General features: G+C 40.7%; 2 protein-coding genes across 3 annotated transcripts in view; both read right to left on the bottom strand.

Annotated features, from left to right (window-relative positions):
- Nucleotides 1-10137, bottom strand: part of Cdep (Chondrocyte-derived ezrin-like domain containing protein) — a 39862-nt gene extending 29725 nt beyond the window's left edge. Inside the window, exons 1-2 of one of the 2 annotated variants that reach the window (XM_018018694.2) lie at nt 9561-10137; nt 654-1499 (exon numbers count right to left, since the gene is read on the bottom strand). In XM_018018694.2, the coding sequence (XP_017874183.1) occupies nt 654-914 (261 nt within the window). In that variant the 5' untranslated portion in view covers nt 915-1499; nt 9561-10137. The remainder of the gene's footprint in view (nt 1-653; nt 1500-9560) is intronic. The other variant, XM_018018695.2, reaches the window with a different exon arrangement.
- A 189-nt stretch (nt 10138-10326) lies between these two features.
- On the bottom strand, nt 10327-14021 carry Gnf1 (germ line transcription factor 1). Its single transcript, XM_089462185.1, has 3 exons — nt 13855-14021; nt 12297-13786; nt 10327-12095 (listed from the first exon to the last, which is right to left on the bottom strand). Exons 1-3 carry the CDS (start codon nt 13861-13863, stop codon nt 10487-10489), a joined length of 3108 nt encoding a protein of 1035 aa, XP_089318311.1. The 5' UTR covers nt 13864-14021; the 3' UTR covers nt 10327-10486.
- Nucleotides 14022-14556: the final 535 nt, after the last annotated feature.

The raw sequence follows: 14556 nt of genomic DNA, 5'->3' as shown, positions 1-14556 counted from the left end.
AAACCCCAATATGACGCAAGCCACGAAGCATTAACTAGACTTTAGTAAGTAACATTTCTCATAAGGCCGTAGAGCAATTGAAAATTTCTATGTAGACAATAGCTCAATGGTTATTAAATAAATAGGGCCGTACTTAATTGAAAAAGGGGGTGCTGCTATAGTAGAAGCTTTGTAGGAATTAATGAAGTTATCTTTGTGTTGTCGAAGAACATGCGGATCCTAGGCAAAGATGATATAATATAATCAACAATTTTTAATTTAATATTGTCACGTAAGTGCAGTTGCGTAGGTCCTCAAATGGAAACAGCTCTGATTGAGTGCTCTGCTGTGCATAAGAAACCCATTCTTGCCGAGTCTCTTTATATCTTTTTAATTCAATTGCTTTTATGGGATGCAGTAATTAATTGCTGTATATTGAGTGAATAGCCTATAGTTGATGGCGTAAAGTACATGTAGGATAAGAATTGATTATCTTAAAGAGTTAATAATTACAATTAACAGTTATCGTTTGCTCGTCAAGGAGATAAATAATAGAGCAGCTCTTTAGTATTCTAAAACTGTATATTTCTGGTAAGATAACGAATATTCTATGTTACGTATGGGACAGTTTTATATATATAGATGTTACTTTGTATTATAACAGCTTAACTTACCTGAACTTGAAACATGGTAATTGAATCGTCCAGCATTTGTATGCGCACTGTCAGCTTCTTGCCGCCGCGATGCCTGGGCGTTGAGGGCGTGCCGTCCACGCCGCTGGGCGTGCTCAGCGAATGGGTCATGCGACCGCCGGCAACACCGCCCGGTCCACCGCCCGAATTGCTCAGCTCATAATGGCGCCCACCTCCACCGCCGCCGCCGCCGCCTCCACCGCCCGTGGAGCGTGTTACTGTGCCCATGTCAGCCAGTGACATTTTGTACACGAGAATTTTGGACTTGAACAGTTGCCGTTAGCTTTGTCTCTGCTGCACTTACTCTAAGCTGTGCGGAATTGCATACACCATGCATAAGACTGCACGAATCTTGTCTTTTATAATTTTCGTTTGTAGGTATTGAAATGCTACGACTTGGAATGCTACTGGGTTCGTTTTTAATATATCTATCGCTTTAGTTCGATTTACTTCGGATTTGCCTCCCCCTTTTTTGGTTTTCTTATAAAGCTGTGGATATTGTGGCACACTACGATTTGATTCGTTCGCTTCCAGAGAACAGAACAGAACAGAAAATCGAACAATTGGAATTAAAGTGGAAGCAACAACTTCATGCCCCACTCACTACACACATCTGCTTCACATTTGACTCAGTTCATCTAACATATATATCTTTTAAGTGGCCTTTGTTGCTGCTCTGTTCGATTCTTGTGTTTGGCATAATTTCATTTGCTGCTGCTCCTCTCAATTGAATTCTCGTTGCGTTTCGTTTTGGTTTCTTCATCAATATTTATAACGCGCATATGGACTCGATTTCCTCATCGTTCAAATGAATGTTGCTCCATTTTGCTGCAAGTAAAAAAAACATAGATAATATAGTTACGAACGATCATAAGCCTCGAAAACAGTGGCGAGCTCATAAAAATTATGCTTGAGCTCTTTTATATGGCCTTATAGTCGTCAACCGTTAAGCACTCGCAGCCTGATGTCAAATTTATGCGAAAATGAGCTCACACGCCTATTTTATTGCATATGCTTCAGAAACCATTCAAGCCACGCGAATGGAACTTGTCATATACATATATTTATATCTTAGCGGTATTTGTTTATAGCAAAAGCTGGTTATACAGCTTAAGCCCAGAGCCAGCTTTATAATTGTGCAGAGATAAAGTCTTAATTGAATCGGGCGTAAAATGTTTTCTTTTGTTTTATACACAAATTATTTACTTAAGTGGAATTTAAATTGATATCAAAGGGGAAATACCAGAAATATAAATTTTCGCTTATATTCGCCTAGTACTAATGTATCATAGCAATATCCAAGAGTCTCCTTATCCACACACAGTCAATTTTTCATGTGCTTATCTTGGATTCATTTGAAGCTAACTAAATGCAAGTGATTATGGTTGCAAACAATGCTCAACATTTATTATAAACAGCAACAATTCGAGTCGTATCGTCTACTATGTAAACGAACACGCTTCTCAGACACTGCTAATATATTACGCCACTCTGCTGGTACTGCGGCCCCTTTCTCAAGTTATTACCCTTAATTTTGAAAGACTTGACCAAGAGTAACAAATTACAGCTTGCCTCGCTTCATCTTCGGCAAGTTTCAGCAACTCTCATTGTCTCTGGGTTCTATGGACATCAATCATCATGCAATTAACACAGAGAAACTACGACGAGGCACTGGAGCACACAATTCCAGCACAGTCTATATAAAACTTTATGAGCAAATGCTAATCATTTGCGAGTTATGTATGTGCCAAAACGTGACTTATGCGGCTCAGTGAGTGAACCAGTCAAGCACTTTTCTAGACATTTATTTTATTTCATTTTTTTTTTTATGCCCGGCACGGCGTATGACATGTACGGCGAGTCGACTTTGAGTTCCGACTCGGTGACTCGTTATCTGAGCAGCAACTAAGTCTGATGAGAAACTCGCTGAGTGAATGAATGAGTGAGTGAATGAGTGAGTGTATGAGCGAATGAGTGCTGGGTCATTGAACGTTGTCAGCGTTGGTTCAAGTGTTATCGATGACATATGTATATAGAGGCAAAGGGAAACAGAGAGAGGGAGAGATAGAGAGAGTGTGTGTGTGTGTTATACAGATATGGGCAGAGAGTTCTAGTGATCAACCTGACTGCTCGCTCGGCTGCTTGGCTCATCATATCGCATCGTAAATTCACACATTTCACGCCCCATTCGTAAGGCCCGGGCATCCTGTATCTGCAAATTGACAGCGGGCCACGTCCGCATTCAAATTTACGAGCTACCCATAAATATATGTAGGAGACGTTTGCATCGAGACTCCATCTTATTCATAATTATATTTCATATATTATCTTCTTATACCCTGTATCAAACGAAATGTATATGAAACGGCTTTGCTGCGAATTCAAATAGACAATATGCGAGCTTGGAATCTTGTATATATGGGAACTACACGAAGTACTTATATTAATAGCTTGATGTAATACCAAAGACCAGGTAGCAGCTCGGTACAGAGTATCTTCTAGCTGATCATTTAGGACTTCCTTCTGCTCGTTTATTATCTATTTGCGGCCCACAGCATAATTGGCGCCAAATGTCTTCTAGCTGCCTCCATGTAGGTTGGCCACAGACAATGACGTTGCCATAGCCTCAACTCCAGCTTTAAGTATGGATTTAAATTTTCGGTATTTCTTTATATACATATATTTTTTTTATTGAAGCGCTTAGCTTTCCGGTTTTGCGTGGGCGCCTCACGTGGGCTGCTCATTCGATACCTTCTCTCTTTCTCGCTTTCGTTCTCTTTATCGTTCCGGCTTCTTTATAATATTTTTGTTGCTTTTTAAGTGCTGAACATTTCTCATGTTTACTTTGTGAGCCGCCGTTTTCCTACTTTTTCTGGGTCGCCTGCGATAAGCTTATATATTTCACAGGTGTTTTTACTAATTTTCACTCAATTTTCTATCCCTTCCTCTTTCTCTCGCGTGCATCAATTCAGTCAATTTTCATTTGCGTTGTTGTTGCGTGTCGTTTGATTTGTTTTTTATGGAATTTTGAATGTTGAAAATTGTTTGTGACAGACAATTTTTATTGGGTCATTGTTTGGGTGCTTAGGCTTTATGCCTTTTTAATTATTCGCTGTCAAAACGAAGGGAATTGAAGAGAGAAGAGCGCAAACATGACTAACCAAAACACGGCGATAAATTCGCCCACTCTTGAACTTATGATGTTAGCATTCTGTTGTTTACTGGGTCAAAACGCAGTGTGTGATTTTCTTGGCTGGTGGGCGTGCAGCCGCCCACTTTTCACTTATCACAGTCACCGCTCATGATATTAACAAGATTTTGGGCAAAACTTAAATTATATAACTGTCAAAGCTGCTGAGCAAAGTGTTAAAACTTTGATGAAAATTGCAGACAAAAGCAGATGAAGCCATCTGTCCTTCATAAACTATTCATTGATAATTTCTCCTTGTGCAAACCACAACCACGACCGCATAAAACTTAATTAAGTAACCGTACATTTATGTCACCTGGCAGCATGCTAAGGCAATAAAACTTTTGACGGTGAGTGCAAACTTTTATGGCTGAACAAAGAAATAAGGACATTGCAGAGATAAAATCGGAGAGCGTAGAAACTTTTTAAATTCAACCAGGAAAGTTGACAACTCGTTGATTAAAACGCCAACTACTATACTCATATAGTGGCAGCAGACATCATCATTGCCAATTTAGCTGCAGTACGTCGTATTGAGTTGGGCTGGCACGCAAAATATGCAGCCACATATAGCCACTGCCGTTGAAATAGTTGGTTAGCCACTTGGCAGATCCAAACGTGGCTGGTTGGTTAGTTGGCTATTGGCAGTTGGCCGTTGGCAGATGGCATTGATAGCGGTACTTTAACACATTTCACTGTGTGGCCTACGATGCGCTTTTGAAGATGATGAGCTTTATATCTGTCAGCTGCAATAGCTACATTAATAAACGCTTTCAATATAATGAATATCATATAATATATAAATCGTTTTCAATAAGCTTCAAGTGAGACTGAAACACAGTCATAGCAAATGATCTAATACAAAGCGTGTATAAATTACATCAATGTGTATCTAGCATTATATAAGCTCTGCTGGATATTTAACTCGTTGTCTCTGCTCCATTTTTGCTGAGATTCATATTGATTTTATTGCTCAATCGCTCTTGTTGAATTGATTTCGCATCTTGTATGGATACAAAATAATTTAACGAATTCAAAAGAGAACGGTGACAAATATTTATATAGTATATATATAAATAAATATATAGCTACTCGGAGAACATGGCTAAAACTCGTCGACGTGCAACTGAGAACAAGTTAATCGAACAGTTGAAATGGGTCAACAAAGCAGCAAAACAAATTTAGCCAGTAGCTCATGAGCACGTTGGAAATACAACAAAATAGCAAGCATCTTAATAATAGACACATTTATATGTAAATACACTCAGAGGAAAAACCGATTTGAATTCCCGTTTGACCGGAATTTCAAATTGATTTAAGCTACGCCAAGACGAAAGACGAAACAGGAGTAATACTTGGTTTAAAAATTGCCTTTTTACTTTAGCAAATATTTCAGCAAGAGCCCAATGATATTTCTGATCTTTAACCTTAACAAAGGTTTTCTGAGTGTTTATTTATCTATGTCTGTGCTTAATTACAGGCATTGCCAAATGAGAATTGTTGTACAAGTTTAAATCGGCACGCGACTTGCAAACTGGTTTTTATTTTTTAGTTTTATGAATATTTTTGGTGGGGGCTTTCGATCGATAAACGATTTCCATATCCGTTTTAATAAACATAAATTCAGTAAACTGCGCTGAGCCCTCGGCCTGCATACAAATTGAGCTCAACTTGAGTGTGTGCCTGACCATCAGATACTTGAACACTTGTCTCTTATGTGGACTGGCTGTGGGTGTTAGTGAATGTGAGTGTACGTGTGTGTGTGTGTGTGTTTATCTGCAACCCTTTGAGCGTGCTTCTTGAAATGTCAGTCAAGTTGCATGCGACAAGGTTGTCACAGCACTTGAGTTTCTCTTTCATTGTCTTCTCCTCTTTGCCTGTCTCTGTACCCCTCTCTCTCACTCTCTCTTTTTCTCTCGCGTTCGCAGTCTGGCTCTTGCTTTGTTCTTTTGTTTTATTCATAAGATATTAGATTGTTTTGTATCTGTGGCAAATTGCAGTGATTTGTTATAATTTAAATGCCCCACACTACACTCAACTGACTGTTAATATCTAATCAATGCGCCCACTTGATATTTTTTATACCCTGAACCCATTGTTTTTGTATGTTCCCCTTTGAAGCTTTGGTCTTGCGACTGGTATATGTATCTATAAGTATGTATCTGTGTATCTATGTACCTGTGTTTGTTTTCTACTGTTGACTTTAGTCTTTCTCTGCCTGTCACTACCTACAGAAATGCTTTGACAATACTAATTGATTTCCTCACACACAAACAGACACACACGCACGCACGTGTGTGTATATTTTCAATTGCGGTTTGCTGACGGAACGTTTCAAGTGCGCTGGCTTTCGCATTGTATTTATGAGTTTGAGTTATTTTTTTCCTTTACTTCTCTTTTTGCTTTTTGCCGATTTCTTCATTCGCTGAGCTTTGTTGCATACTAAGAAACCGGCCTATGACTGAGGTCTAGTAGAAATTATTTATAGAGTGGCTAGAATGTGTTATCTCGAAAACTTTAACAAAATATTTATAATTGATTTTTATGCAAGATATAGAAAATATTAAATATATAATAATAATAATAATTGAGCAAATCAACGAAACACAGCTTTGTGATTTCATTTTATAAATATTCTATATAAATTCTCACTCATATCTCGTTACTTTCACTTTAGTCAATTTTGAACTGTCATCCCAGCTTGTATCTACAGAGGCATCTCAATTAAATTCAACAGATTATATCAAAATCCATGATGAATCACTTGAAACAAAGTGAGGCAGCAGCTGAGAAGGCACAAAAAAATAACTCACTAAAGCCAATTGCAGTTGGATGTTTGCGTAGGCAGCTAAAAATCCCTGCAGTAGCATCGACCTATGCCTGCCCAGCCCATTCCAGCACTTCCATTCCAATCCATTGCATCCATCGCCACATGGCAAGTCAAGTCACTTTTTTGTTTTTCCTTTCGTAGTTGGTTTTAAAAATAAAATGCAAAGCAAAACAAATTACGATATATGGTGTACGCATGTATAAAAGGATGCACATTGTATATCTACTATCTCTCTCAATCTGTCTCTCCCTCTCTCTCATTGGCTCTGTATCTCTCTTTTTGTCTGTCTGTCTGACTGCTGAGTTGTTGCTACGTAGCGAGTGCATTCAAAATCAAACCTCAGCAAAGTCAGTTCGTCTTTATGTGGTTCATTAAAATAAGTATTTAACAAGGAAGAAAACACTCGCCCTTTGCCGAACACTGAATACACTTCTTACAAAGTGTAATGTTATTTGAAGATAAAATATTATTTATTTATTATATGATATTTAGGTTAAGGCAATTGCTTGAGATATTTTTAAGATTTTATAAAAACAAAAACTTGGTTTTATTTAGTAAAATATAACCTCTCTATTATAATCAATCGAAACACGAAACTTTGTATATGAAAATGCTTAGGGAATGTTTTTACAACCATCCGAACAAGTTTAGCTTTTTATGTATTCTAATTAAAGAGCCTATATTATATAGCAAAACCTTACATCGTCAAAAGCAAGATGCTCTTTCGAAGAGTATTTATATAGACTCCCCAAACTACCAGGCAAACAAAACAGTTGCTCTTTTATATGAACTTCTATATATACATACATATGCACACATATACGCGTATATAGGCATGTCTATATATACACATAAATTTCTCGCCTTTGTTTATCGTGCACACGTTCCCCGTCCCTCTCTGGCAGACTCCTGCTTTACGATCATCTCCCTGTGTATTCAGCTCATAAAAACTCTTGCCACATGTGGCAAATTCAGTTGTCTGTCGGCATAGAATTTTCCTCAGCTCGATTTTAATTGCATTTGTTACTGCTGCGGCTGCTGCTGCTGCTGTCAGTATGCTTGTAACGGCACCCACATAGAATGCCGTTTTACCAGTTAATCCTGGGGAGCCATAAAACAAGCACAGACCGACACATAATCGTCATTAATGACAAATCTTGAGGAACTTGTCGCTGGCTCATCACCAAAATAAAACTGGTCTCTGGCATCGCTCGTAGATGTGAAATAGGTTAAAGAACCGCTAGCTAAACCACTTTTCTGCTTGACCAGGCTAGACTTAAGTCAGTCTGAGAAAAATTTAACGAAATCGGAACGTAGCCCATAAATAGAATTATTGTAAAATATGGATATAGGAATCTATAATCGTCAATCGTCAATCGAAAATAATCTCGCTGTTTATTGAATTTTTCATATTTTTATAACCTTGGTAATTTCAATACATTTATGTATAAATTTTTAATCCATAGAAACTGATATGAAATATCAGGCTCTTACATAATTTCGATAGCAAACTAAAATAATTTTTTTTGTAACTTAACGTACACAGAAATATATTTATGTATAATGCAAAAAATATTAAATGATTGCTAGGGTATCTTATCTTAGGCATAGCTCAGTTAAATTTATAAAATTAAATATATACATAATTTTGTCTGTCGTTTCCTCTGCCAATAGCAATATTAATTGCTGTTCGTCACAAATTCAATTTCAGTAAATCCAGCCTTAAGCGCCGAATGAGACACAGATACACACACACAGGCAAAGATAAAAAGCTGCTGATGATGTCAGCATTTGAGCGCTAGGAAGGGCGGCGTTGCCAAAAAAGAAAAAATACAGAAAACAGAAACAATATTCAAGAGCTGTATAAACAAATGTTATTTTTAACAAGCTTCTTCTTCCAGCTAGCCCCTGCCTTGCCAAGTGAGTTGTCGCGCTTATCTTTAGCCTACTCACACACACTAACGCACACACAACATGATAACGAACTGCGTGTGTGTAGATGGCACTACCACCCGAGCAGCAACAACAATAACAACAACAGCAATAGGAAATATGAAATGCTCATCGTTTATCTATATTTCAACGTGTGTTGTTCTTATTATCAGCTGCTTTTCAACTAATAAACGAAGCAGCTGAACACGAAAAGCCGCTAAACAAACATTACTGTCGTGTAAATGTGTGTGAGTGTGTATCCTTATCGAACCTAACAAGGTTTTTCTTTCATATTATTGCGTGTGAAATATCAAAATGCAAAAATGCGATTTGTGCAGAATAAAAAAGAAACAACAACGAACAGCTGCAGAAACACAGTAGGGCTTATTTTACCGTTTGAGAGCGGGTGACTGAGGCTTTGCAGTCGTGCGTTTTATTTGATTGACGTGACAAAAGCTCAGCACAAAATGAAAGCGAAAATATATATTGAAAAATCAACAGCACATCATTGGGAGAGAGAGAGTGAGTCTGGGAGAGAGACAGAAGAGAGTGAGTGGCACAGTGGGCGTATGGGAGAGAGCAACAAATGCAATGACCTGAATTTAAAGGGCGGGTGTCAATGCGTGCGTGTGTGTGTTTAAAGGTAAACATGTGAGTGAAAAAAACATAATTGAGAGGAGCAGGCAAATATAACAAATAAATAAATCAAGGCGCGGCAGGTGGCGACAAGTGTTTACAGCTATTCAAGCCAGCCTTAACAGTTGTATTATCACAGGCTGCTGCGCATGTATGGGTGAACTGTATTGTGTATACATACATATAAGCAACGTCCTTGTGCCTAACACAATAGTAAACCAGGAGCAGGGGTTGGGAGTATGTATGCATGTATGTGTGCGGCAACGCCACCCAGTTAGCTGTTGTCGAAGTCTACACTTACGTTTGTGTGCGTGCGCGTATGCGTGTTCCTTTCCCCGTGTGATGCTGTACGCTTTTCCTTGTGTGCGTGTGTGTTCTGGAATTTTGCGTGCTTATTGAATTTTCAGCGGCTTCAATGAGTTGCGCAAAATGAACAGAGAACGCTTTGAACTTTAATTTATTAAACTAATCGAATTAAATGGTACTTTGGAACATTTACACTTGTCTGTTACGTTTTTTTTTTCTTACGCTGCTGCTGCGCCCTTTACACACACATATACACACAAAACACGACACTCATACACGGGCACAAAATTTTTCACTGGTGCAAAAACGGTTAACCAAGTAAACAGCTAAAAAATACGAATTAAACTGTCAACTAAATACTTAAAATAATGCGCGCACATGCAAATTACTTCAGGTCTATTTGTTATGTTAGAGCAGCGCGCACATTTTGTTGACAGTTTTCTTTTTTGGTTTTGTCAATTGCCCGTTGGAAATGTAAATTGCATTTTTTAATGAATTTTTTGCACGGTGCGTAGGAATCTGTACGAACCGTTCACGACAACGCCATTTTTACTTCTGACAGCTGTTTGGGCTCATTGATGTGCGATATGTATTTTATATCGATATCTAGGTATATATTTACAATTAAACATCGATAACTCAGGCTTACAAAATATTTGTTTATTTATTGTTGCTGTCACGCTTGTCAACTGCAAAAAATATGCTGTAACGATACTATCGTCTATCGATGTTTACCATCTATTAAGAACAAAAATTCAAACTTGAATAAATCGCTTCAGTTTAATGCCCGCGCCTATTTAAATATAATTTTGTTTGTAATAACATCTGATTTTGGGCTTCTAAAAATTAAATGTATAAAAAAAATCGTGCAGAAATATCGCTAAATGGCTGCATAACTAACTAAACAATGTGAGGAACTGCTTATTTCTTGGCCTTGGCTTTGGGTTTGGCTGCACCTGATCCACTTGCCTTTTTAGCTGCTGGTGCCGGCTTCTTTTTGGCCTTGATCAATGCATCCAATTCAAGCTTGTCGTCGTCTTCATCTTCACTGGAGTGCACAACTTGGCCCCCCTCTTCATCCTCGCCATACAGCATACCCGCTTCCTCCTCATCACCTGCTGCTTCGGCGCGCTTCTTTTTGACGGTGGCCTGCGCAGAGTAGGAATAAGGCATTACCTCCTTGTTGTAGGCACGTGTAAGCGCCGCTTTGACCCGTCCATCCACAGCATCCATCGGAGACTTTTTGCCCGGCCAGCTGGACAGTTCGATCAACGATTCCAGGTCCTCGCGCAGCAAATGATAATCCTTCATGACCTGCAGCGCAGCAGCCACGCCTTCCTGCCCATCCTCAGCTAACGGGCGCACAATATTGGCCAGCAAATGCGGCGCATATTCCAGACGTACGGACTGCCTGGAGCCCGATGTGCAGATGCGCGTATGATCGTGCAGCTCCTGGGCGAGACGCGACCGTTTGTTGCTGCGCGAATTCTTGCCCAGCCAGCCAGGAAAGTTGATCTGACCCGTAAAATTACCGCACATATATTCGCCAGGCAGCAGGGAGCTGAAGACGGCCTGCGTGGGCAGCAGACTCCAGGCGGAATTGGAGCGAATGCGTTTATCCACCATGTCGCCAAGGCTGAGTGCATCTGCAGTCGCCGCCACCTTGGAGAGAATCTCATTACGATTGCCCTGTGGCGTTACCTGAAGATAATTCTGCTGCACAAACAGCGGCGCCATGCTGTAGTCGTGGAAGAACAAATCGCATTTGTCGAAGATGCTCATGTGCTTGTGCTCCTCGGCAGAGAAGACCTTGCGCACCACCTCCCAAGGTCCCAGCTTCAAATCCTTGGTGGCTACTTGTTGAGCGGCTGAGGGATTGCCCGGCATCTGCTCACCAGCGCTAAGCAGCGCAATGTGATTGATGGTCTGCCGGATGTCATTGTTAGTGGCGCCTATAATCTCCTCCAGCTTGCCCGGCGACATTTTAATTTTCTCCTTGAAGCATATGCTCATGATGCGCCCCTTGATCTGCTCGATGCGCGGTCGCTGGAAACGCAAATCGTAGCAATAGTTGACCAGCGAACGTATCTTGGGATGATTGCGATCGTTGCACATGCATATGATGGGCACAGAGCTGTCCTTGATCAGGGCAATCAGCTCCTGCATGCCGCCGCGATCCTCATTGCCCGCCATGCCATCAACCTCGTCCATGATGAGCACATGCTTCTTGGACACCGCCTGCGTCTTGCCATTGGCATAGCCAGCAAGCGACTTGTTGCCCAGCAGGCTGGATACCTCCTCCTTGAGCAGGCGCTTGCTGCGCGTATCCGAGGCATTGAACTCCACTGCATCGAAGCCCAGCTCCTTGGTCACGAGCGTCGCAGTTGTTGTCTTGCCTATGCCCGGCGGACCGGAGAGCAGGGCTGCCTTGTAAAAGCTGCCATCATCATTTTTGGCCCACGGATTGGGTCGCTGTAGTTTCTTCTTGCCATCGTGATTCACATACCACTTGGACAGCCAGTTCATCAATCTGTAAATAGAGAGAGAGAGAGATTGTTGAATGGACTTCTTAAAGACTGTACTAATCAGGGTCTATCATGATCAATCATGTCAATCAGTCACTTAACCAGTTCTTTACTCAAGGCTTCACGCTCCATCATCCAGTCAATACAGATGTATATATATATGGTATATAGTACAGGGAGGTAATGCCTTATTCACTTCGACTCACTTGGTTACATTGCTGTTCGCTCCTGCCTGGCCCACAATGTCCTTGATTGAAGTGGGCTTGTATTTGTCCACCAAGGCTATATTCATGCTGACATCCTCCTCCTTAACGTCAGCCACATTGTTGTTGGGTTCTCTTTTAATCTGTGAACTGGAACTTTGCTCGGTCTTCATCTTGAGCCCATTGCTGCTTGACTCCTGCTTGAAGCCGTTGCTATACTTCAACTCGTCTGGATCCTTTTTAATCTTGGAGCTGCTCTTATGTTCATGCTCCTGCTTCGCTTTAACGCTGCTGCTCTTCTCCTCCAATTCTCTTTTAATTTTATAGCTGCTTTTTTCCTCGTGCTCTCGTTTGATTTCCGGACTTATCTTCTCTTTATGCTCCTTTATAACCTTTGGGTTGCTCTTCTCATGCTCATTCTTCATCTTCGGGCTGCTGTTCTTCTCCTGTTTTACTTCGGAACTCTTCGATTTTACAGTTTCGCCAGACTTTTCCCTTATCAAATCAAAGAGTCCATCCTCGCTGAGTATGGTTATATGGAACTCCTCAGCTTGGGCTAGTTTTTTGGGTCCTGCCTCCTCGCCCACCACCAAGTAGTTGAGTTTTTTGCCCACTACTGTCATGACACGCCCACCAAATCCCTTAATAACCGAGGCGGCTTCATCACGTTCCATGGACTCCAATATGCCAGTGACCAGGAATGTTAATCCCTTCAAGCAATCGGGCGATCCTTTGGGTATCTCTTTGCTGCCCGGATTTAGGCAACTGCTCCGATTCTTGTACTTCTGATAGAGTACAGCGGCCATGCGTTTGCGCTCGTGCCGCTCCTCATCGGACAGCACGCTGCTCTCCAGATCCACATGCTTTTCCTGTTTAGGCGTTTTGGCCTTGGTAGTCTTGGCTTCTGCTTTGGGAGTCTTTGTCTCCGCCTTGGGTGTCTTGGCCTCTGACTTGGGTGTCTTGGCCTCTGACTTGGGCGTCTTGGCCTCAACCTTGGGCGTCTTGGCCTCAACCTTGGGCGTCTTGGCCTCAACCTTGGGAGTCTTGGTTGGGCTGCTGGCCTTGCTTCTTTTTCGGCTAGCCGCTGGACTGGGAATTAGATCATCCACATCTACTTCCATGAGACTGCGATCAATGTCCTCATCTTCTAATTCGATAAGACTACGCTCCTTCGGCTTGGGCGCCTCTATGCGTGTAGTTTCGCCGCCAAACAACTCCGTCGGATCCACCTTCTTCAGCTGCTTAGGCGGCTCCTTCAGCTTGGACAACGAAGGCTTCTTGGTGGCGTGTCCATTGTCAGGGGCATCATGTATACGCCGTGATTTCTTCAGCTCCTTTCCATGCTTGCTTATCTGCGGACTGGCGGGCACCTCGTCCTCATCGCTGGATATGGCCAGAGCTTTCCGCTTTCGAGGTGCCGGCGTTGGCGGCGAGGTCGCATCTTCATCGCTGGTTTTCTTGCTGGGCACTCGCTTGAAGAACGAGTCTATACCCTGTCAATAGAAACAACAACATAGATATATATTAATAATAATATTAATAATAGAGAAATCGTACTTACGCGCTGCATTTTACTTTTGCATTAAATTCGCGTGGATGTTGGTGCAAAAAGGCGCACAACGAAATAAAATCGATAATTTTTTGGCATTTATATCGCATGAGTGTGACCGTTGGCTGAGATTATTTAAACTAAACAGCTGTTGAGATGAGGTTGCTGTATCGGCTACAAAAGTACCAAATGTGAATCTCGAATGCTCAAATATGGTACAAATTCGTCCAAACTTGTACTTATTGGTACATTTTTATCCAATGTACGTTTGAAAATCTCAAATGTACGGTGAGTTGTATAATATTAGAGAGTACATTTACAAAAATACAGTCGACTCTCGTTATTTCGAAATTCACCTTTGAAAAAACAAGAGTCGACTGTATTTGGCATGGTACAATTATATTAAACTAGAAACATTTCATAATAAGGGATGCATGAATAATTTAATTGGGTACAAGAAATGGAAGTTTAAGTATACTTAATATTATAATCTTATATACATCGATTACGATATTTATTTATTTCAATAGTATAATAACAAAAAATATAAAATATAAAATATAATATAAAAATATGCTGGTACATTCAAAATATTTTCATCTGCGTCCATCCTTGTTGCCTGCTGGAAACGCAAGCCATATCAGCCAGCTTATGTCAGGCCTAAATCTCAAATTTAAACTGCATATAGAAAGGTTAAATTTCACTTTAAATTTA

Source organism: Drosophila arizonae, chromosome 2, assembly GCF_054131065.1.
Source record: "Drosophila arizonae isolate 15081-1271.41 chromosome 2, UAZ_ARI_1.0, whole genome shotgun sequence".
Taxonomy (NCBI): domain Eukaryota; kingdom Metazoa; phylum Arthropoda; class Insecta; order Diptera; family Drosophilidae; genus Drosophila; species Drosophila arizonae.
Note: the sequence above shows the minus strand (reverse complement) of the source record. Positions and strands in the feature narration are given on the sequence as shown.

Excerpts from the sequence above, each read along its gene's own strand:
- Gnf1 (XM_089462185.1), bottom strand. Across the intron at positions 12,096-12,296 it reads GCGAACAGCAATGTAACCAA|ATTGATGAACTGGCTGTCCA; the intron begins GTGAGTCGAAGT and ends CTCTATTTACAG.